The sequence below is a fragment of the Vanellus vanellus genome (genome assembly GCF_965231255.1).
Source record: "Vanellus vanellus genome assembly, chromosome: 1".
Lineage (NCBI taxonomy): Eukaryota > Metazoa > Chordata > Aves > Charadriiformes > Charadriidae > Vanellus > Vanellus vanellus.
This window is the reverse complement of record NC_138905.1, coordinates 129,672,266-129,696,053: the sequence shown is the minus strand read 5'-3', so window position 1 is coordinate 129,696,053 and position 23,788 is coordinate 129,672,266. Positions and strand designations below refer to the sequence as shown.

At 36.4% G+C, this 23,788-nt stretch overlaps 1 protein-coding gene across 3 annotated transcripts in view; it reads right to left on the bottom strand.

Moving 5' to 3' along the window:
• The window catches only part of DMD (dystrophin), a gene marked incomplete at both ends in the record, with an annotated part of 1,177,430 nt that overhangs the window by 317,188 nt on the left and 836,454 nt on the right, over positions 1 to 23,788 (bottom strand). For all 3 annotated transcript variants that reach the window (XM_082480534.1, XM_082480533.1, XM_082480531.1), the window contains one exon: positions 6,532 to 6,649. In XM_082480534.1, the coding sequence (XP_082336660.1) occupies positions 6,532 to 6,649 (118 nt within the window). The remainder of the gene's footprint in view (positions 1 to 6,531; positions 6,650 to 23,788) is intronic.

The following is a 23,788-nucleotide window of genomic DNA, read 5'->3' as shown; positions in this document are numbered from 1 at the left end:
TTTCAACCAGTTACCTTCACATAGCCATGGCTACATCACACAATAATGCATAACCTGTTAGTGTGAAGCATCCCCCTACCAAACCATGCTTTCCATATTCAGGTTGGGTTTGTTGTTGGTGGGGTTTTTTTTGTTTTGGTTTGGTTTTCGTTTTTTTACTTTTCTGGGCCTAGTCAGAATTATTTAAAGGCTTTTTCAAAATTTTTTATTTACATATCACTCTTTCTGAAAGATCTCTTCCTGAAGCACAGCCTTAAACTCCTCACTGGACTTTATCTTTGCTGTTCACAAGCTCACAATTAGCAGAGAACCCACTTTGTGATCATATTTTCCTGTTGAGAGATTTGGTCAACTGTTCTGCTCGCCAAGCTATTTTGGAGGATAGATGACAAAATTTTACTAACACTTACAATTTGGGCAAAATTAAGCGTTTCTGTCCAATACAGCAATCCAGGATGCTTGTTCTCCGACACAGACTGATTTCTAGGAACATAAAACTTATCTATTCTTACCTATTTAGAAGTACCTGGTCCAGAAATAGACAGCTACATTCCACCTGAATTACCACACAACACAAAGTTTAGTAATTATCTAACTCTCTTCACAGGCTTGAGAAGGTAAGTGAGCTCTGAGCAAGCCAGCAGCACTGGTATCACCTAATACACTTAGCAGCTGTGGGGCTACAAAAAAGCTGAGCCACTTTTACTCAAGAATATAACCAGAGATGGAGGAAGGTCACCTTGTAGTCTCACATCATTTTTGGGAGCACTACTACACCTGAAGTAGGCAGTTTAGATCTTGCTCTTTGTCCACTGAGTCATATACTTCTAGTATATATAGCCTGAGAAGTGATATATAACTGTAATTCCCCGATCACTCAGACATTTCTGGGGCATGTTATTCCCCGATCTTAAAGGGCAACTCTCCCCGGTGATCCAAAATAACTTCTAACTCCTTCTTAAGATGTTCCATAACTTTCTTACAAATCCTGTAGCAGCAAATCTGTGCCAAGGAAGTGGTTTCAGATGAGGTGCTCTTCTCAGTAACATGCTATCCCTTTCAAAGCTAGAGTTTTATCTGGTTATTGACATTTCCTTAACAACAAATGGTTTCTCCCTTCCTTCATTTCCATGGCATAGAATTCTCATAGGAAAAACAATGTTTCAGCTGTAAAGTACATCAGGATGATTAATAAACTTTAAATCTTTATGGCATAGGAAAGCTATTACTCGGGTTCTTGAGAAGTTCTTGAAATACATGGAATCCAGAGAAGAGAATAAGGGGCTTTATTCGATAATTCAACTTAAAAATACCAACAAGATAACTGGGCAAACTGTATACATGTAGAGTTTTCTCTTACACTTTTCTTTTACAGTCTTGGTAACTAGGAGTTTTACTACTGGATAACAAATTCCAGATTGCATGAATTTGTTTTTTCAAGTGGTAACTCTTTATTTGTATTCAATAACTCTAAGGGAAAAACTTGTGGATGGCAGTACAATGGAGACGGCTATTTTATTAAGACGTCGAGAACAAGAGTACAGCTGTAATTCACTGTGGAGTTTCCATACATTTTGTTGTGAAAGTGATGACAAGTTGATGATTTTGCCATAAAACTGTCAAATACAGCAAACTATTCAATAAAGGCATTTTTATGGAGTGGCACAGAGACACGCAGACTCTTCAGATTAGTTCAAGCGCAGCTCTCCTAACCAATTATAACATATAGCTTTTCTTTAAAAAAAAAAAAATTCCAAACAAACAAAAAACAAACCACAAAACCAAAATAGCTCTTCTGAAGACATCTTCTATAAATTATTCATACATTTTATGGACTTGGTTTCAAAAACTGCCAAACAAAATTTCAAAAGGAATCATTTGTCTCAACATGTAATTCTTGATCAAAATAGTCTTCATTGAAATGTTTGTCTTTATTGCTATTATTTATGTATTTAATGTTACAGTACTTAATTAACCTCTCAAGTGATATTTTGAAAGTGCACTACATTTCAGACAATTGCTGAAGAACGATGTGCGTTACTTCGGCTTCTTATAATCTTGAAAGGGAGATTCTCTGGTCACTAAGAGATTATTTTTTCACAGAGTTCTACAAATACTCATTTTTATACCTCCTCAATCGCTTACACAGCCAGAAACCACATTACAAAATTGGCATGTAAATTACTAGCAAAGTAAAACCACAGAAAGGTTATTCACTGTTATCTTTTGCATGTGTGTGAACACAGCAGTAGGAAGGCCTGCTATTTAAGGTTTCTTCCATTTCCAGGATCTAGCAGGATCTAACATAGCCTTTGTAATTGCTTTGGTATTTCTAAGACTGTAAATTTGTTTTTATTACCTCTCAGTATGTTTCTATATTGACTTGTTACTGGCTTTATCTATTCTATACATAGGAACTGATGGAAAATAAAAGGAATTTTCAAAGTTTAATTACTTTATTATATTCAAAGTTGCTTATAAACTCATTCAATTTAAAGCAACAACATTTTCATCAGCAGTAAAGCAGAGCGTTTTGGAGCTGTGATGCATTATGTAGAGAAAAATGTTATTGTACAGCATATGTTTCTGTTAGAACAGAATGCTTTATCGAGGGCATTAGAAGAGCAGAGAGGCATCTTGCTTTTTCCCACAAATTTTCCTCAAGGCTAAATGTAATTCTTATTCTTATGTATTCTTTAATGTATAAGTAGTAAACCAACTATGATTCACACAGAATAAACAGAGATTTGAGTATAACATTACGTAAACATAAGACAAGGTTTACTTTATAGAGCCAAGTACTTTTTACGTAGTATAGCTCCTGCAATCTCATACAGATAATGATGGGGGGGAGGGGGAGGAAGGTTCAAAGGAAATATGAGCTTATCTTTAATTTCTGTTTGCATTTCCTAAAGAAAGACTAAACCTATGCAATACTATGACAATTCTGTTGAAAATTATGCTCATGATCCTTGACTTTTTTGCAGTTCTTCATAGAGATCCTCTAATAAATGTCTTCTGATTCCCTTGATTTCATATAAAATGTTTACTTTGCTTGTTTTTATAAACACTTTCAAAAGCAATATTGGCTTCTAAATATAATTCAAAGTTATATTTTAACAAGCATAATATATGTATTTCTGCAAGCAGAGTGACTGAAGAGTTACCAATGTTAGCACAGAAGCCAGAACCTTCAGGATTTTAATTCCAGTTGATGGCACGCTGACCCATCCTGTGACCAAGAATGCAGCTATCTTGTAAAGTAGCTACGAGCCTCATTTAGTATTTATAATAGATCTGTTCAGTGATATTGGCAAGATGATTGTGTTGGGTTTTTTTACTAGCACCTTCATGCAAAAGGCAGTGAACAACATATTCATACAAATCAGCTCATCTTCTCAGCGTTTTACTTCCCAAAGTATGAGATCCTGTGCTTCAGCCCAGGAAGAGGTAGTGAACTAGATATAGTTGAGCCTACCAGGTCCTCCGTGACAGACCAGCACAGCCCTGCACTCCCTTTCCTTCATGATAGGATCCAATCCACTTGGCACCTGATATTGTGACATTACGGAAGGCTGTACTGCTGTGAGAGTGGTACACAGCTTCTGCAGAGGAGCACGTATAGCACAGTGCTGACGCTCAGGTCATGAAACTGGATAGATTTGAATGAACACTAATAGCTGCTAAGACATAACCTTGGTAACCTATTTGTATTCATGAAGACAGAAAAAAACACAGAACATGGGAAACCATCTGTGGGTCAGAGAGGACTTGCCTCAGGACTCTAGTGCAAGGTCCAAGTATAATGGAGGGGACAATCTCTAGAGCTGTGGGGAATGCACAGGCCTTAGCAAGTGGAGCAGGTTCTCTAGTCCAGGGTTCAGCTCTGGCTGCGAGCAAGACTCCCGGGGATGATCTTGGAGGCAACACTCTGGGTGCCGTAGGCTGGGCTCAGTATGTGTTGCAGTGCAAGGCAAAACAACTGCACTGCCTGGGAGCACAGCAGGCTTCAGAGAGCACACAGTTAGAGAGTACCTCAGCTGTGCTGGGTGTAAGGAAAGTCTCCCTGCATTCAGAACAGCATAGCACTGTGAAGTGGTGGAAAGGCTGAACTATCCCCACGGTAGCTGCAGCAAGAACAAGTGGATCCTGCCTATACAGGTATTTAGCAGGCCTAATTCAAACCAAACAGAGCAATCTCCATCTTCTTCATACAACACACAGTAAAAAAAAATAAATAATCATGTAATAAAAATACAAAAATTAGTATTGTTCTTTTAAAGAAGTACTTTAGGTGACAGTATGCCACATTTGGCATATATTCAGAAAAATTCTGTGTGTCACATTGTGAAATCCTAGCATTTTTTTTCCACTGGAAATATCATGATCTCCTTAAAATTCAAAAGTAAAAAATATCTCTTGAATAGCATTTAGTACTACCTACAATTGTAAAAATATAAAATAACTAAGCTTGAAAAAACCTTAATGAATCTAGTTTGCTGCCTCAGAAGACTGGATCAAAAACGGCCCTGGTCACACTTCATCTCCCTCCATTGCAGAAATGTAGACCCTGTATATTTCTGCCAATAAAAATTTGGTTGACTTTAAAATTATTTCATTAGCAACTACAGGATGATATTAGAAGATGCTATACTACAGCAAGATGTACTTGAAAGAACATAAAGGGATGTGACCCGTATCTACTGCATCCTAAGTTTCACTTTTGCAGTAAAGGATATTGACAGTTTCAGCACAGAAAAGTAATTGCTAAATCACAGCAAAAATGAATCAAAACCAGCTAATCATTTTGGGTATTCTTATAGATAAAAACTAAGAAATCATCATCTAAAATATATTCACCACACTGCTAGCCACAGATGCAAGCTCTAATATAGTCGTGTTACCACATACTCATTCATGATTTACAGTCTGATAGCTTGCTTTCCTTTTTTGCTATATGAGAAAGAAGCATTTAATCTATCTTAGAAGGCAATTTCACTGAAAGTAAAGTGCAGTTTTCCAACAGAACAAAATTTAGTCATGCATACAATTCACATGAGAGCATATAGGGATTATGCTTGCATTTCTTGTAAAGTCTACACTTCTTATCTTCAGAAGACTTGTCTCAGAATTAAAAATTAAAACATACTAGAAAATACTGATGGGAGTACTACATATGCTGGCTTTGAATAAGTGCTGTAAAGTTAAGGTATGTGTACAACACTTCATCTGAATTCAACCGAGTATGTGATTCTAAAATTAATTTGCATGTCAAACAGGAACAGGTTCTTCTGTAATATATAAGCACTACCTGTTTCTTCTCAGTCTTCAAATAAAACAAATACAGTTTCTCTCTCTCAGTAATATGTTTCAAGGTCATGTAGAAAATAACAGCTAACCAATGTTATTTCACATAGGATATCGTCTAAATAGTATCTGTGTGTGCTACTAACTGCAGTGCAGTCCAAACATGCAATGTGATTTTGACATATTATGGAAAGTATTTACCTGATGGATTAAAAAGAAAGAAGTAATGTGTATGTGTATATATATATATATATTAAATTATGGGGATAGAGAAGTTTAGCCTATGATGACCTTCACAGTCTTCAGTTCTTCAGGGCATCTCTAGGACCAGAAGAAATTAATTTTCCTGTAGTTTTTAGTCCTGAGTACTCAAAATAATAACTGAAGACATATAGCCCTGACAGTCTGTTTTATCCTACAGTGAAGGGCATAAGGACGTGCAAGCATCCAAGGGTGACAAGACTACGTCCTTCTATAGACTTCCTCTAAACCTTAATCTACTAATTTTTCCACCTTAGACACAGCTAGTTGGTTAATTCTGGAAAGGGAAAACAGAACTGAAGAACTAACACAGACTAATATAAAGCATCATAGAATCACAGAATGGTTTAGGTTGGAAAGGACCTTGAAGATCATCGAGTTCCAACCCCCCTGCCATAGACAGGGACACTTCCCACTAGACCAGGTTGCCCAAGGCCACGTCCAGCCTGGCCTTGAACACCTCCAGGGATAGGGCCTCAACAACTTCTCTGGGCAACCTGTTCCAGTGCCTTACCGCCCTCAAAGGGAAAATTCCTAATCATCAGATTTGTGCGTCAAGTGAGGGGAGATGAAAGAAGATGCTGCAGCTGTACTACAGGGGATGGAATTGAAAGCTTCTTACAAACCTACGGCTATACTCTGAATTCTTTCTTTTTCCTCTTTGTTTAAGACTAAATGTATTTCTTTATCTAAAGTGATCACACTGTATTTTCTACAATGTGCACCCACTATGAAGACAAGCAATACGAAATTAAGGTGAAAAATTTGAAACATACGGTCATTGACTTTCACTTACATTTCTTCTGTACGCAATTTGGAAAATCTGTGTGAGAACTGTCTCCTGATGTAACTCTCCTTCTCATGGCAAAGGCATAAAGTGTCTGAAAATTGCTGTGCTTATCAGGTATTAAAACATTTTCCATATTTGCTGAAACATCATATGATAGCAGAATCACCACTTACTGCGGTCAGTAATTATTGTTCTGGCCTCTTGATTGCTCGTCTTGTTTTTTAGATTTTGTGCTGCAGTTATTAGTTCATCCAGTTGGGGACGTCTTTGCTCCAGATCCTGTAGCATTGCCTAGTTGCACACAAATACAAAAATAAAATAAAGAAAAAAGCATGTAGAGATGTTGAGAAGACCATGTATAGGGACTTTTTTTTTTTTTTTGTGCCAGCTTGATTTAAAGCAGAAAGATTGTTTTCTGTTTCAAATAATATGAAGAATTTGGTCTAAACCTTCCAAATATTGTTATTCTTAACATAAAAATACCAAGTATAACTTGTAATAATAATTTTAAAGGAACCTATAAAACTAGATATAAAGTGACAATCATTCTTCATTTTTAATGCATCAAATTATGCCAGGGTAAGCTATTTTCCTCTATAAAGCTATAAAAGGATACAATTATTCTATATTCTCTTAGATTTACAGTGTGTTTTTTAAAATAATATATAGGTTTTTACATTCTTACCAGATTAGGCAGGATTTTCCTAGTAACTCATGAAGTCTAATTAATAATATTTGTTTCTTAATATTTTAAGACTGTTTAATTACTATCTATTGGTTTAAAGCAATGTAAGACAGTTAATGTTGCTTTTTCTGTCCCGAAACCTTACCTAGCAGAAAAGTAATTAACACTCATAGTAATTTATATGTTAGTCAAGCAGATACATAAAGCCCAGGCAATCTGACTAGAAAGTAAGAAGTGGACCTACAATTCCTCACAGGGAAAAAGATAGGCTTCAAAATAATGACTCATGGTCTTCAGGAAGAAATAAAAACTAAAATAAAATAACTTGAGGTGTAATTGAAATGAGAACTCAAGCAAAGTAAGGCATACAAGATTTCTGCCTATGTTAGTTTAACTTATTTTGAAGGATTAGGGAAGAGCAAACAAGGAATCAGTTCAATGGTTTCCCACATAAGAAGCATCCAAGAATGTATTTAAAAGACATTGACCAAATCTAGCAACTTCAAGTCCCTATCATGCAGCTTCCAGAAAAGATGCTTGTTCTATTTCCCAGTATTAAGAGCTGGAAGTAGTAATATTTATTGCCAAATTATGAACAAATGACCTTTTTCTGCCCACAATTTTGAGTCACCAGAACAGAACAGTATTCTGTCAGCTAGGTAGTAAGTACAGTATATCAGGTATCAAGCTGACAACGAAGGTCAGTGGAGGATTTTTATTTTTCAAGCTTTTTATGTGGATGGTGGTTAGATAACCTGTTAGCATGCTTACCTCGCAGTTGCCTATGTGTTTTGAGTATTTTATTGTCTTAAAAGTCTTCCCCACACCCCCCTAAAATGCTTTTATTCTAAAAATCATACTTTTGTTTTAACAAGCTGTTATTCACTGACAGTACTGGATGGAAAAGACCTGCAGAGTCTGATCTTAAATTTGGGCCTCCAACCTGAGATTAGAGTTACATAATTTCACCAAGTTGAAGGTGACAAATAAAGGTCTAATATAATTTTCTGTTCAATGAGATTAACAAAAGAGCATGAGAATATCACTTGCAGTAACTACAGCGTGTATCATCAGAAGCAAGCTAAAAGCTCCAGAGTTTCATTTTTTGTTCAGTTTCAAACTCTTCAGAAAAAAAAGGTATTTTTCAAGATACACATCTGGCTACACCCTGTGAAATTCTTGCCTTTAACTGTGTATCAGAAGTTCTGTGAAAAGCTAATATAACCGGCTTTCTAAACTCATGCCCAAAAGTTTGGATGGTATTTTTTCACTTATATACTGATTGGATTGCATACAGAAACACGCAGTTAAAGCAGCAGCTTGCATAATTAAGCAAAGAACAAATTTCTCATTAGAAGTCTCTCCTTAGTGAAAGCACTCAAGAAAAGAAATAAAATCTACTGATGCAGTTACTACCTCTAGATATCTCTGTGCCTTCAAAACTCCATTTTCTAGGAAGACAAGTTAATGAGTGACATGAATTTTACAATAGAAAAAGCAGTCTCATTGCAGCCTAACAACATCTGCATTACACATATTGCCAAAATGGACTGTGCAGAAGGAACATTAAAACGCGTACAACATGCTCAGATAATTGCGTGGACTCCAAAGTAATATTTCCCTTTTTCTCCCCTTCCCCTACCTTGAAACTGTTTAGAAGAGGGAAAGCAAATTAAGTGATTCTAATGTCTTATGCGAACAATGACTCTAACCTGTTCCCTAAAATTTCCTAAATATAATTATTATATTTGAAATACTGAATAGGAGAATGATTTATCTGAGCCAGCCTGAGTCTCCCACCAGACAATAAATGCTATGTTTGTACCACAGAAGAAAGATTCTGCCATACGGAATCTAGTAAGAAACAAAGCAATAGGTAAGGACCGCTCAGTAAGGATTTGCTCAGTACCGAAATGAATGAATGGAACCGATGTATGCCTAAGTGCTTACAACATGATTTACCCAGAAGACCTATCTGCAATTCCTGAACTGGACACTCGGGAAGCCGAGCAATGCCTCTATAAAGTGAGTCTGGCTCGCTCTGCTGTTCCCCCGGGGACACAACAATCTCATCCCTACATCAACTGTGAGGACATCCTACCCTCTGCCATTTAATCCGAATAAAATTACTTTCTACCAGATGCACTAACATGCATTTTTGAAAGGTCAAGGAGGACATCTTGAAATCCTTATACTATGAACGAATCTGAAGATTCTTGGACCTGTCAGGTGATAATAGTATAAAATTACAGAACAGATGTTTTTTTTTCTTAGTCTTAGAAAGGTAACCACTCAGAACAAGGAAAAAAAACATTCCTCAAATTATTTTTTTTATCTCATTTAATACAAAGTGTCTGAGAACCTTAATGTTCTATTTCATTCAGTAAAATTTTATCAATTAAAATTGTTGTAAAATTGTTACAATTTTACCAATTGGTACAATCTTAAAGACTTAGTAAATATATGTTCCACGTGGAATCTACATTACACATACACATAAAAACCCTGATGGAAACTTGGGTAAAAGTAGCTACTAAAACACATCATTCGTAAGCCTTCCTGTGATCCTGTAACATGAGAATAAACAGCAACAATTGAGCTCCACTTAAAGTGGAATCCAGAAAAATATTCTGTGACTTGACAAAGTAATCATACACATTGATTTTGTGGGTAACAAAACCAAAAATAATTATGCTAGGAAGAGAAGTGTTCTGATGAAAACAAATTAAAAGACTGATAAATATCATTTGGGGGAAAAAAAAATTATTAGCTTTAAAGTATTAGCTGAAATGATCTAAAACAAACAAACCAAAAAAACACCCAAACCAAAACCAAAATCAGAAGCAATTAATATATGGAGATACTTTTAAAAACTTTTACAAATTCAGCCAAATATTTAATGTTGTAAAACTGGATCCTCAACAGAAAACTAAGTGTAAACTATTAGATGTTGTTACAACAACCATGGGAAGAAAGTCTCGTTAATAGTGGCACCCTGGTGGAGGCACAGCAGATGCAACAGACCAGATGTTTCTGATTGGAATGTCAGCGCACTGAAATAAATGTGAGATGTAAAAATGGGTAATACAGAAATAAAAGGTAATATCAAAGGATTTTCAAAATAAATGAAACAGAAATCTGTCTAGTCCCCATCAGGTCACCATAAGCACAGGTACAAAGACTTAGGGAGCCAGTTACACTAAAAGGATTTATTTTTTTTTTTAATAAACACTTGTGTTCATGTACACGTGATTTCTGTTTACTCTCATTTACCTATTGCACTGTAAAAGAAGAATATTATATACTGCAAAACATTATAGACCACATTTTAATCAAGAAATTTGTGTTTAGTAATTAATGTAATTCAACAAGGAAGAAGGACGACTGACATCCATGGCTGTAAAAACACATCTTTAAACCCCAAAAGAGCTTTTCTTTTTCTTCCGTATATCTACGAGTGCCAACATAATAATGCTTGGTGACAGCACAGTAATGGAAATATGAGATTCAGTCATCAAACCTGCCTACATTTTGCTAGGAAGTGATGCTATTCACTTTTAACAATCTTTCCACATTTGTGGACAGCAGCTGCTCAAAAGAAAAATCCAATTTTCAGGTTCCTAACTTTTATGATTTCTTTACACAAAATGAGGGTTGAGGTATGGAACAAATTGCTTAAGTCAGCAACTGAAATAACTTGTATAAAAATTGCTAAAAAATAAACTGAAAAACTGAAACAGGTGAAGCATGACAAATTCTTGGTGCAACTGTGAGGTTTGAGACCAAGAATTAAAATATTCTCTAACTTTATAATGCACAGCATGCTACAGCCTGCATGCTTGTCACTTTAGCCATGTGTGTAGTAGTTTACATAAAAGATAGGATCTTTAAAATCTATCCAATCTTTCTCCTTTTTTCCTGACGTCATGGCAAGCATTATTAAACTGGAATAACTGAATTCCAGGATGGTACCAAGTCCTAAACATTCAACTAATCATTTACTAGTGGTGATTATGGCTCTTTGCTCTTCAATATCAGAAGCAACTTTTCTCCCACCAAAGCCAGGACTTTTCAGCTCCCATGGCTGAACTTCAAACATAAAAACGAGAGCTAAGGTTGCTGTTCTGCAGCATTGTATGTGATTGTGCGTCAGTCTGTATGTTTCTTTAAAAAGGCTCTGGATCTACGTTACAATCATTTTACATTCTTAAGTTGAAAAATATCTCTGAAAACAAAGTAGTTAAAATGCCATAAAAAATTTGAAAGATTATTGGATAAATTAGGTCCCACCATTCCTTTTTAGTGTTCAACTGAAGTCCTCTGTAGTGGTAATGACTACCATGTCTTCACAATTTTTCTGTGTATTTACATGCTACCCGTCAAATATAGTATGCTATTTTTTTTTTTTTACTAGGTAAGAAAGCTTACAGTGAGTGATCCAAAACACGATGTTCAGTCAGAAAGGGGATTTAGAGCAGATACTGTATATTAAGAGCAAACTGGAAGCACCGTTTTGTCATGAAGAGCCCATGGCTGAAGACTAAAATTTCCCAGCTCTTTGGGATGGTTTGTTTTGGCACACGCACAACCTTGTTTAATGAAATGAACCAGTGGACCAAAACAGCACAATGGAACTATTTAATATGGGAATGTAAAAGAGAAGGAAGATATATTTTTCTTCTTATGAACCTATTCACTCCTCCAAACTCACCATGATATTCTTAGAAAAAGCATAATTCCATTAAACAGTTGTTGAGGAAATTATTTGCTCATCTTTAGAAAAACTTCAGACTCTAAACCTTAAATTTAAATGAAAAATGAAGCAATTACTTCCTGATCAAAATGAATAGCCATGGCAACTTTTACTTAAAACAACTGAGTTTCTTAAAGCTGGCCGGTTCTCTAAATATAATGTGTTATATACACACCTAGAAAGAGAGAAAGCTTTCGAAAAAAGCTTGCTAACAATTTCAGATTGCAGATATGCAACACCTACATTTCATCTGCATAATAAAATTGGCTTTGTTAAGTTATTCCTCCCAAGCACAATTTGAATTTGTTTTCTTGTCACTAAACAGGAAGGGAATATGAGAGAAAATGATCATTTACATACTCTACATTTAAACATAAAATTATGAAACAACAAAAGTAATATAATGCAGTGGAGTTTCCTTAAAAAAAAAAAAACAACAAACTTTTGTTCTGGCTATTAGTTGTTTTGTGTTTTCCATCCAAAACATGTATAATTTTAGGAAAACAAGATATAGAGTTAGAATTTAGCAGTGTTGCTAGCTGATTGGTACCTGTCAATGAAATCAAAACATTAACAGACTGGACACTATGATTTGATTTTGCCTGAGTAACTTATGCAGCTTAAGTTTTCATAAACACATATTTTTATGCCCACTTAGGGCCCACTCAAGAACTGCCTAAGTAGCTCTCACCACTGTCTTAGTGAATATATTAACCCAGCAGTGATACTGTGGGAAAGCCACCAGTTACAGCTTATCAGGTGTCTCACTAGAGGCACAAAAAAAGCATCAAATAACTTTTTGTATGCTTTTTGTGACAGACACTCAATAAATTATGTTGGTGGCATTGTAAATGTCTGAGTACTGTTCCGTTACAACTTATGAATTCTCGTTCTACCAGGAAGTTGTGACAGCGAAAATTGCAACATACTGTTGATGTACACTGACCAAACCAAGCAGAATGGGGAGTACTGCAAGATCTTTAAGGAGAGGTGACTGAACTGCAGAAGAGTAAAAAAGCTTAAAAATCAACTATACTGCTCCAGAACTGCAAGAGGCAGACACCCTTCTACTCATCCACAAATGGGCTACTCAGCAAGGAAAAGTACATGTAGCATAGATCAAAATCACAAGTGAGGTACAAGAATGGGACTCCTTGAGAGGCTTAAAGTCAACCAAGGCCCACTGAGATGTTTTTTACTGTCCTCATAGACCACCAAATTTGTTACCAACACTAAGAGAAAGGTAGCATACACATAGGTTGCAAGGCAAAAGTAAAATGATTTGAGGCAGGTCCAGCAAGGCAGGATGTGCCCTAGGCTTCGAAATAAAGAGGTGGAAGCAAACAAAAGTTCAGCCTGCAGCTGAAGATGTTTTCAGACCAGGAAGATAGGCTGCAGAGACGTAAGGATGCAATGTACTATACCTCTTGTAGAGGGATCTCCAATTAATGCATGTTAGACGCAGCTACCCAGATGTGAAGTTAAATAAGACTATATTTGGATACGTGATATGAACTAATAATGCTGCAGACATTTCACACTCATTTAAAACTTTCATACCATCCATTACGTGTTGTCAACAATAAAAAAGAAAGAAAAAGAATCTGTCACAAGGAGATCAGTTTATACCAACTCAAGATTAAGGAAGTGACCAAAGGAGCTCAATGAGACAAGAGAAGCCTTACCTTGCTAAACTTGGTCATTCTGAACCCACTCATTTTCAGGAGAAAAATAATATATTAAGAGGGGCAAAGATTTCCAAAATCTTTGAAAAGTTTATCTGTGTGTTTAGTGACATTTACAATGGCACGTCTTTGCTGAGCTAACCTGTAACTCAGTACTTCCCCCTCTTTGTGCTGGTATGCCAGAAAAGATGTGTTTAAGATACAGAAAGGATGCAAGTCCTCCACATGGTCCAAGGAAACCGCAATATCACACGGAGTTGCAAGAATGCTATACTAAAAATAAGCATCTGAAAAATTAATTTGACTTGTTCTTAACAGCTACTATGGCACCTTACACTACGATACATGGAGTGAGGAAGGACTGTAGCAGAAGTGTTGAATGACCAACTTTTCCTGGATAATTGGTGAACAAAAATGCAGAGTCTTCAGGAATGCTAAGTAGTTTGGGAAGCTTTGCTACTATGTGCTAAATAAGATCCCCAGATAAGCTTTTTTTTTGTCAGACTGTAATTTTTACAATAATGCATAGTAACACGTTCAAAATTGATAGACACTGGCAAATATCTCAGACACCATCTATGTGAAAACAGGCACCGAACAGAGGCACACTGCATAGGAAACATACTGTCTATGCTATTTTGCACATATGGTGCAGATCTAGGACGAGGGTCAAACCATCAGCAGCTTGCTCATTCTAACTGAGATGTCTTGATGGACTGCACTGGAGTCAACTCAGTGGACAGAATGGAGAGAAGATGGAGAGGAGACTAGGAAAAGATTACAGTTTAACATGGTTTGTGAATGAATCACTCTCAGATAAAAGGAATTCACTCTATTATAGCTATTGCCAGAAAAAAGGAATAAAGCTGAAGATGTATCTGTAACAACTGGAACAACATTTCAAGATTTGGGTGTTTGGCTATAATGAGATCCATTCAACTAGAAGAACAGGGTAATAAATCACGTGTAAGACCTCGACTGAAATGGGATTACAGCTCTAAGAGTAAATCTGGGTATACATGAACCGCATATGAAATTACAGCCTTTTACCCCCATACAATGTGGCTGTTCGATACTACTTTGCAATAAAGTACGAGCATCTACACAATCAGGCAAAACTATTCCAGGGTATCTTATGTCCTTTCAAGCAATTACACTAAATAACTTAATGGATGGGAACTAGTGTTACGAGCTACAGAGCTTCCCCACTTTCTATATTAGTCAGCAGAACCAAAGCCTCTCAGCACATAGTTACCATTTGTGCAATGTGAATTCACAAAATTTACTATTTTCTTTCTTCTATATAACTAATGTTTTCAGATTAAGGTTTTTTCCACTGCACTTAAAAATGTGTATTACCAAAAAAACTGAGGACAGCTGTTCTGTTTCTCAAAGCTGCAGCTTTAGCTTTTTCTTTACTGTTTTTTTTTGGATGATGGTGGCGTTGAACTTTTATCTGAGACTGATCTAGTGAAAAATGTACTTCTCAGTGCACTTCAAAAGTAAAGTTATAGGTTCTTTGCCTGGACACATTTTTAAACAGAAGATAAAACATAAACCAGTATTGACTAGACATAATATTATATTATTAATATAATATACAAAATAAGTAGGCATTTTTAGCTTCCCTTATTTAAAATTTAAGAAAATAACTAACGTATTTTTGTGAGAAGGAAAGCTAAAAGCTTGACTAAAGATGGTCCCCAAATTACCCAATTTTATAGGGAAAAGATTAGCCTGAATCAATTTTATGCTCTGAAAAAAAGCACAGAATGACTTCCTCAGTTTCTGCTAGAGCCTCTGGAAATCTTTGATTACTTTTACTGGAAGTTTTCTCCAGTAATAGCAAGTGAATAACAATTAGGAAGAATTAAATGGATTGGCACAGCATCTTTTTACCAGATATTTTTTTCTTTAGTAACTTACCACACTAGATATTTTTCTCAAGAATAAGGTAAAATGAGGAAAGCGGATCTCAGCTGGTTTGTTTGGATTTACTTTTGAAACAGAAAACAAAAGCCGTTATACCAATTGTTTCTTACAGTAAACTTAATATTTTTAAGGGGGGGTGTGTGTGTGTTTTTCACATTTACATCTGATAAAATATGTTGGAATAACTCTGGAATAATTTTAGCCTAAATCTAGTAACTTGGATCCTCATTTTTATTCATACCTCATTGTCATTCTGAAAGATGAGAACCATACAAAGTAACAAGCCTAGTTTTGGTACTTAAACCTTTCCAGCATACTCAGAAATGTTTTACTCCTGGAGTTATACCTCTGCCTGTCATTTTTCTTTTAATTTTTGTTGCTTTGTTTTGTTGTGTTTGTTTTTTTGTTTTCCTTCTAGTTTTTGTTCCTCCGTATTTCAGTAGCTATGTACTTAAGGCCAGCAATAACACAGAAAGTAAAGGTAGAGACTTGAAAAAATCTGATGTTGTTCATATTTCATTAACAGTGAAGGAAGGAAATATACATAATGTGGATATTGCAAGTCGAGGAAAAATATTGTGTTTAAAAGAGATTATGAAGACAAAACAGTGGTGTTCGGGAAAAACTGATTACAGAAAGTTTAAACTGGGCAAAACTTACCTTTATAACTAATTTCAAAGGGGAAATGTCAAGTTCTCATTTGCCAGCCAGAGTTAGTAAGTTATTAATATCATCTTGTCTCGGCAGTGTCACAGAGACCCCAGTTGTTTGAAAATAGCGAATTTAACACTCAAAAAGTGTCATTTGCCCTTCAGGATGTAAGAAGTTATGGGGTAGGCTGAGAAACAGATGTAAGTGCTGCGCACTTGAGTATCACTACATGTAGCTAAAGTAGGAGCTGTAGCTGGTTTAGGTCCCTCAGTTATTTTGCAGTGCGAAAAGCAGGTGGAGAGTAAATGCCTCAAAAGGGAGCTCAGCCACACGTAGGCTGTGTGGAAAGATGCCCAGCCGCTGCGTGACTAGCAAAAATACACAGGCACTCCTCGTCTTGTTGCAGGTGATGGGTGTCCGGGTAACAAGGGCTGTGTCCTTGCTTTGTCTTTCCTATCCTGGGACTCCTCAATTCTTTTCTGAGCAACGGTGCCAATTCAAGAGAGGAGGCACAGACTACCACCAACCAGAGCAGCCTGGTGTAAGGGACACTTCTGAAAAGTGGGAGATAAGAAAGGCACTGAAAGCAGGTGACTCACTGTCTGGATATATGCCTTATCCACTAGAAAATGTACGGAGGAAAAGAAAAAGGCAGCAGTTCTTCTTCCTGTATTTCCAGTGAATACCCTTTAGATAAGCTGATGCTCCACCTGACAGATTAGAGCACATATTGGGAGGCAGGTGGAGGAGGGTTTACTCTGAGGATGGGTACTGGATTTCAAATTTTTGCAGAGCAGGTTGGAAGAACTTCTATTCACAGGCAAAAGCCAAACTGAAGGAACGGACCAAATGGCACTGTTGTAGAGCTGAGCACCAGCAGAGCCGGGCAGGGGTGTCAAGGCTGGGAGACAGGTGCCTACGTCATGCAATTATGCCTCATTTTAGACTTTTCTGTCGTTTTATGGTGCCTCTGCCTGGTCAATATAGCTTGCTGCAGAGAGTAAATTTGCTCATGTTCAGGGCCACCAAAGACAGTTTTCTGACAATACCATAATTATTAATTATGGAAACAATAGTGTTAAAAAGATATTTTGGCTGGAAACTGAAGAAAGCAAAGATCAAACAGAAAAGAGGTAAATTCTTAGTAGAGAGTCCATTTTAAAATCAAAGTAGATGACTCCAGAATGTAAGAGATCCTTAATTAATAGAATTGTGTAAATCAGGATCACATGCTTTAATTTTTTTTAATAGATAGATAGACACAATTTTGAAGAGCAGGCAGAGAAATCCCTATGTAAAATCCCATGGATTATGGTTTCATAAATATTATACGGTCATACCAGTCCTTTCTGACCTTGAAATCTATGAATCTATGCAAAATTAAAAATACATTTTGAATTGAATTTCAAGTCCTCTGTAATGCCAACTTATCTGACGTAAATTTTCAATACCTGTTTCCTCAAGTCAGTATCAGTCCTACTTGCTTCCCCTTCCCTCACATGGATATAATGTAACCTAAATATACTTAATCAATTTCTGACTGAGAACAGTGTTCAAGCATAAAGTTAAACATAAAACTGAAGCTATTTCTTGTTCAGACAAGGGGAACTCTTACTATGAACAGTTAATATATTTCATCTGTAACCATTGCTTGAGGCAGAAGGTGCAGACATTGATTAGTAGTTTGCAGAGGAGCCATACAATTCCACTGCAGTGGAAGGAAAATTAGCATTTTTCTTTTTCAGAAAATACAGTTTTATTATCTGAATGACAGTTTCAGAAATATAACTGATATAAATAGGAAAGAAAGAATCACTGTTAAAGTTGACTGATACTACTGTAATAAAATCAGGAACTAATAATTTGGGTTGAATGTGTATTTATGTATAGACAGAGCTATATATAAGTACATACAGATATAGATACTGATTTTGCAGTAGGCCTTTGCAATAACAAAGATGGAACCCAATGAAAACAAATTTCAAAATTAATGATTTCTGTTCTGTAACTGAAGACTAACTGAGGCCTGAGGGGCAATGAACTTAAGCATCAGAGTCTGGTCAAAACAGAGGAGGATTTCTTCGGATACTATTATAACACACTTACAGATGTAACAAATGTTTCTGACAAAATTAAAATAATCTTAGAAAAGACTTCACCATTAAAAGTCAAAATGAAAATACCATTCTCTATATTATCTTTGCAAAGTACTTTTGAAATATTGACATTTTTCCACCGACAAGATTTTCTGTGCATTGCAAAATATTATTTTGTTGCTGTAATACCCTTGCTTTAGAGAAACAGAACTTGTGTTTTAGCCAGTTGAGTTTTTCCTGGGACAAAAGAATGACTATGAGTGTAAAACCGTCTCTTCCAGTACATTTTTACTTACACTTAACTCCTGCTATTTTTTTGTCAAATAGGGACATTGTATAGACAAAGTATTTCCACAATTCAGAAAGAAATAAGCTTGCCTCCTGGTTTTAGCTAGACTGTTCTCATATAATTGCTCTCCCTTGCACTACAAAAGATGGACCTTAACTATATAACAAACTATATTATACATTGCTTTGCATTAAAAATTCTGACCATATTCAGAAATTCACTACGTGCAGCTGCATAACAGAGCCAGTCATGGCTGAAAAATAACTCTGAAGATTGGGTGAATGTATATCGTCTATTTTTCTAGTGCTGTTTTTTAACATGAGAGGTAATTTATTTTTTTTTTTTTTAACATTCAGAGACCTCAGTTCCTAAACCCATGGGCTTATCTGCTAACAACTCACTAGTAAAAAATGTTCATCTTTATTGATTAATCCAACTTGAATTTCAGCTTTTCACTGATTGCTACCTTTTTCCATGCCAATAAGGTATTTCTGCGTCTTGCTAGCATTGACGCACAATTTGACATGAAGAACAATCGAGAGAAATATAGAATTCTGGAATAATCAATTTCAAGTTTAACATATCTGAAAAATTGGCACCTGATTCGTGAAATTTTCACTTTTTACTCACTAAACTAGCCATGTGCAAGAAAATGTCATACCATTTAGAGGATAAACTAAGGATTGATGCAGTCAGCTCTCCAAGGGTACAGAACCCAAATTAACTAGGAGACTGTTAATATGCATCTGGACCCTGCCTCCCGCTCTCCCCCTCACCGTTACCAAAACAAAGTTAGTTCAACAGAAAGGCCATATTGGGAGGTGGAAACAAGAGCTTCCAAATGTGTTACATTTTTAAAAATTAATGGTTTGTATCTCCCTATGGAAATGAGAGTATTGCTAGATTGTGACAAGCAGTTCTTCAAGAGCTAAATCCTGGAAGGACTCCAGACTGAGGTCACTGGCTTTTTTGCAAATACCAGCCTGAAAACTGGGAGGTGTTTTACAGTCTATGCTGCTGAAAAATGTATCTATCTTGGCAATTTCTTCTTATTTGACTTTTTGACCTTATTCCTTCTCTTCTCTTGAAAATTATCACGTACACATATGCAGATACACTTCTTTCCAGTGGCTTTTTCCACCAGTAAGTAAGATTTATTTTTCTTGAGAGCTGCATTTGAAGGCAAATAATTTTTTTTTGTCAGCTATTAATTATTAACAAAAGAAAACTGAGTCTAGGAAGCTACTATTTCTGTTGCTTCTACTTTATCCCTCCGGAGCACCCTTCTAAATACCTTCACTCCAAGCATTAGAAATTGCAAAGATGTAAATTGTAGGCATTGTCCAAGGGATTTGAAGAACTCTCTAGAAACGTGGGCTGAGGATCATAAAAACAGGAATAAACAACCGCGCTAAGAAATAAAAGAGAAATATTACACATAAAACAGAACAGATGCCATTATCTTTTAGTCCTGATGAACCAGCTAAAAGCAACATCAGTTTATTTATCCTTGACAGTATAATATATTCTGGTTAAAAACAAAACAAAACTCTGAAGCACTGACAAGTTTAGGAGCTATGCACCAACATGTCCAAATTCTATCATCAGCTGCTTTCTCAGAAAAGCTCATAAAGGCTATGGAGGCACCACCGGCTGATCATTTCTAGTTGGTGTAGTGATGGCACTGATGCCACTATGCCAACTTACTCCCATGACGCTCCTTTTGCTCTCAGTCTGTGCCTTGTGCCAGAAAGTTCAGAGGACAAAAGGTACAGGGACACGACTAACGAAAAGTAACAGGGTCAAGCTGGCAAAGGAAATGCAAAATGGCTGGGCTGCTTTACTGAAGATAGGTACATGAGGAATGGAGGATGACAGTTGTTGGTGTACAGGTCCCTAAATCTACACATTAGTCATTTTGGTTTGGGTGATTCTGGGAGAGAATGCTAAAGAAGTACAACACCAAGAGCAGTGGTGTAGGACATTATTAAGACTGTGGTAAGAGAGAAGACGTGCGATCAGAATTTTTTCTTTTTTTTTTCAACAGATTCTTGACAGAGGAATAACTGCTGTAATTTCATTTTTTCTTAGTCTGTATTCCAGGTGTAGATTACTGTGTAAATGAGGTTTTTTTACCTTCTTTGAGTCTGACCCCTATATTTCTTTAAAACAAAACAAAAACCCCAAACCAAACATAGTTCTGAAAAACTGCAAAGACCTTAATCAGTTTGCAAAACTTTAACTTCCTTTCAAACTTTAATTACTCACTGATGCAGATGTGCAGGCATAAAGAGATAACAAATAATTATAACTGATTCAGCATGTATGCCAAGGCAGTTCTCTTGGGGCATGATGGTTTATTGTTTTCTGATGTCACTGTAGATCAAACTGTCTTCCACAGCATGAGAGGCAAAGCATACGGAAAAGAGATCATATGAGTTACTGTCTTGTAGGACTATTCCCTACCATAAGCAACTAAAGTCACATAAGAAATACATTAAGGGAGATTTCTATACATGCACACAATTGCACAGAATTTCTGGCTGAGAGCTTGCTTATTGAATTATCTCCAAATGGAAGCTCTATCCACAGATTAACAATCAGTCAAACCCTAAATAGCCACAAAGCACGATCATACTCATTACTTATACCGAACCAAAAAAAATCAGCAACTGTCACAACAACATTGACCCAAGAGCTTATCGTAAGGTGCCCAGACCGCAGCATACTGCCACAATCTGGACATACGTTCCCTGGAAGAGGGAACAGTAGTTCCTGGCCAGCTGCACCCACACTGCTTCCTTCCTACACAACTGCTTAGCTGCAGGTCTACCGTATCCTCCATCTCACCTGCTTGAGAAAGGCAAATGCTTCAGGCTGAGCACAAGCACAAGTGTGTGAGGGCAAGCGCATGAAGGATGGGAAAACAGGAATGAGGATGAACAGCAGGACAGGGGCATGAGAGGAGGGGATGGAGGTATAGGAAAAGCAGTGATATGCAAGAGAGAAGCTAACTGATGTTTCAGCTGCACACTCCAGAAAGGCAGTCAATCCTCAATTACCTACGGATGATTTAACCTCAATTCTGGATTAAATACAACGTGGGGCAGAGGCACTACAGCTGACTCAATAAAGAGCTAGCTTAAGTCAGGTAGACTTAACTAATGCACGCAGAGCACTGTGTGAACACAGTTGTGTAATTTCTGGGGCCAGCTCAGCAGTACGGCATCTTTCAGGAACAGCCTGAGTTAATGAGATCTGATGAGTCTCAACTGACCGAATGCAGAACCACTTACCTGTTCCTGCATCTGCTCCCCAGCTTTATCTCATTTAAAACAGCTGCAATGAGCTTATCTGTAATCAAGGAACCTCCTCAATATTGCAGTACTACTAGCATCTGTGTATGTACATGTGCATATGAGAGAGAAAGAAGTCAAAGTCTTCATTGCTGCGTATTCCATATTTTTTTTTTTTTTTTAAAAAGGCACAGCAATTGCGGATCAACTTCATGGAGCAGCCTGAGGATACCTGTACTAACTGTCCATAATTTAATCTTGCATGTATTTCCTACTATTCCTATTGGAAGGATATTTTCAAATATTTGTTCACTATTTCAACCTCTAAGTCTCTGATTAGTGAGGCTATTACTTATAGCTTGCTGTCACCAATCCTTCTAGCTACCTGATGATTTTTTTGTTATTGTTCTTCACTGCATCTTTTACCAGAAAAAAAAAAAAAACCACAAACAAAATATGTATCTGTATGAGTATAGGTATACACATATGCTTACAAACATATATATATACAGGTAACATGAAACAGTAGACAATAGTTGGATAAAGAATACAACCTATCACAGAACGCCTAAATAGCTTTTTGTACTATTCTCCACTGTGTTTGTTATCTCCCTATTGGCAACAAGAGTTTCAAACCTATTGCTCATTTTTCTTCTGCAACGTTATACAAGATGGAGATTATTTTTGCAGATGTTCTAAAGTTTGCAATCTTATATTGTCACCACATTTTTCCCAAATAGAAAAAAACAGTCACTGAAACTTTTGAAGTGATAGTCTGAAAAAAAGTTTGTTCTAGCACTAATCCTTATGTTAACAGCTTCAAGGCAGGTCTCTGTGTGAAAGACAATAAACAAACAACGCTAATTTTGTTGTTGGCATGACACCATACTTATCTAGCTCAATATGAATTGTGATGTGACAACTTATAAATTTCAGCTATAATACTTGGGAAATTGCTCAAGCAATCTTATGGGCATTAATAGTTATATTTGAGAAAGTGCAATGGATAAATATAATTCTCTGCTGACAGAGGAACAGAAAGCTATCCAGGAAATTTTAGGTGAATTTTTCTGAGCTCAGTTCTGGAACATATGATTAAACAATCTGTGAGCAGGGAAAAAATAATAAGTACCAGCCAACTATTTATCAAGAGTAAATAATAACCGGTCAACTGAACTGCCTTTCATGTGGAGCTGTAAGATTTGCCAGTAGTGGACAATAGGTAAAAGTTGTGTCCCATGCCCTTAGCAAGGCTTCTGATACTGCCCATGTGATGTTACCACAAACATGTTAGGAAATTTTGATTTAAATGGAAATTAGACTGATGGGAAAACATAACTTGAAGGTACTATATGGGAAGGCAATATCAAGTGAAGCTACATACAGATTTGTACTATGTCTAATATTAATTTTCATTTATTGCTTGTTGTTGATAGAAGATAGATTTATTACATTCACCATGATGCACACCGAAGCAGCAGCAAGCACTTGAGAAGAGGAACACAATTCAAAGTTGTCTAAAAAAACCTGAGAATACAATTCAATAAGTGCGAACCACTGAAATAACTAGCTGAATAAACTGCATGAACATAGGAATGGGTTGTAAATTACTGGACAGATGGTCAGAAGTCTAGAAACAAGGACAGAAAATTTGAAAGCCGGATTCATTTAGTCTAGAGAAGATTGAACTGAAGTAAGGATCAACCCTCAAATGTATGAGGCTATTGCTGACAGTAAACTGTTTTCTATTTCCATTGTGGTGACATAGTTAGTTTAAATTGCAGCAGGGGATGTTAAGGTTGGAGACAAACATCTTTTGAACTGCAAGGATTGCAAAGCAGCGGGAAAAAAATTCTCCAAAACTACAAAAAAAACCCACCTTTGACTTAAAGAGCAGGTTAGACAGAAATTAGTCAGAAATTATTTAAGTCTAGTTGATCCTGCCTGAGGCAGAAATCTGGACTGCACAACCTTTCAAATCTCCTTCAAGCCCTATTTATTATACCTATCATTCCTTTGTGAAAAAAAAAAAAAAATAACTAC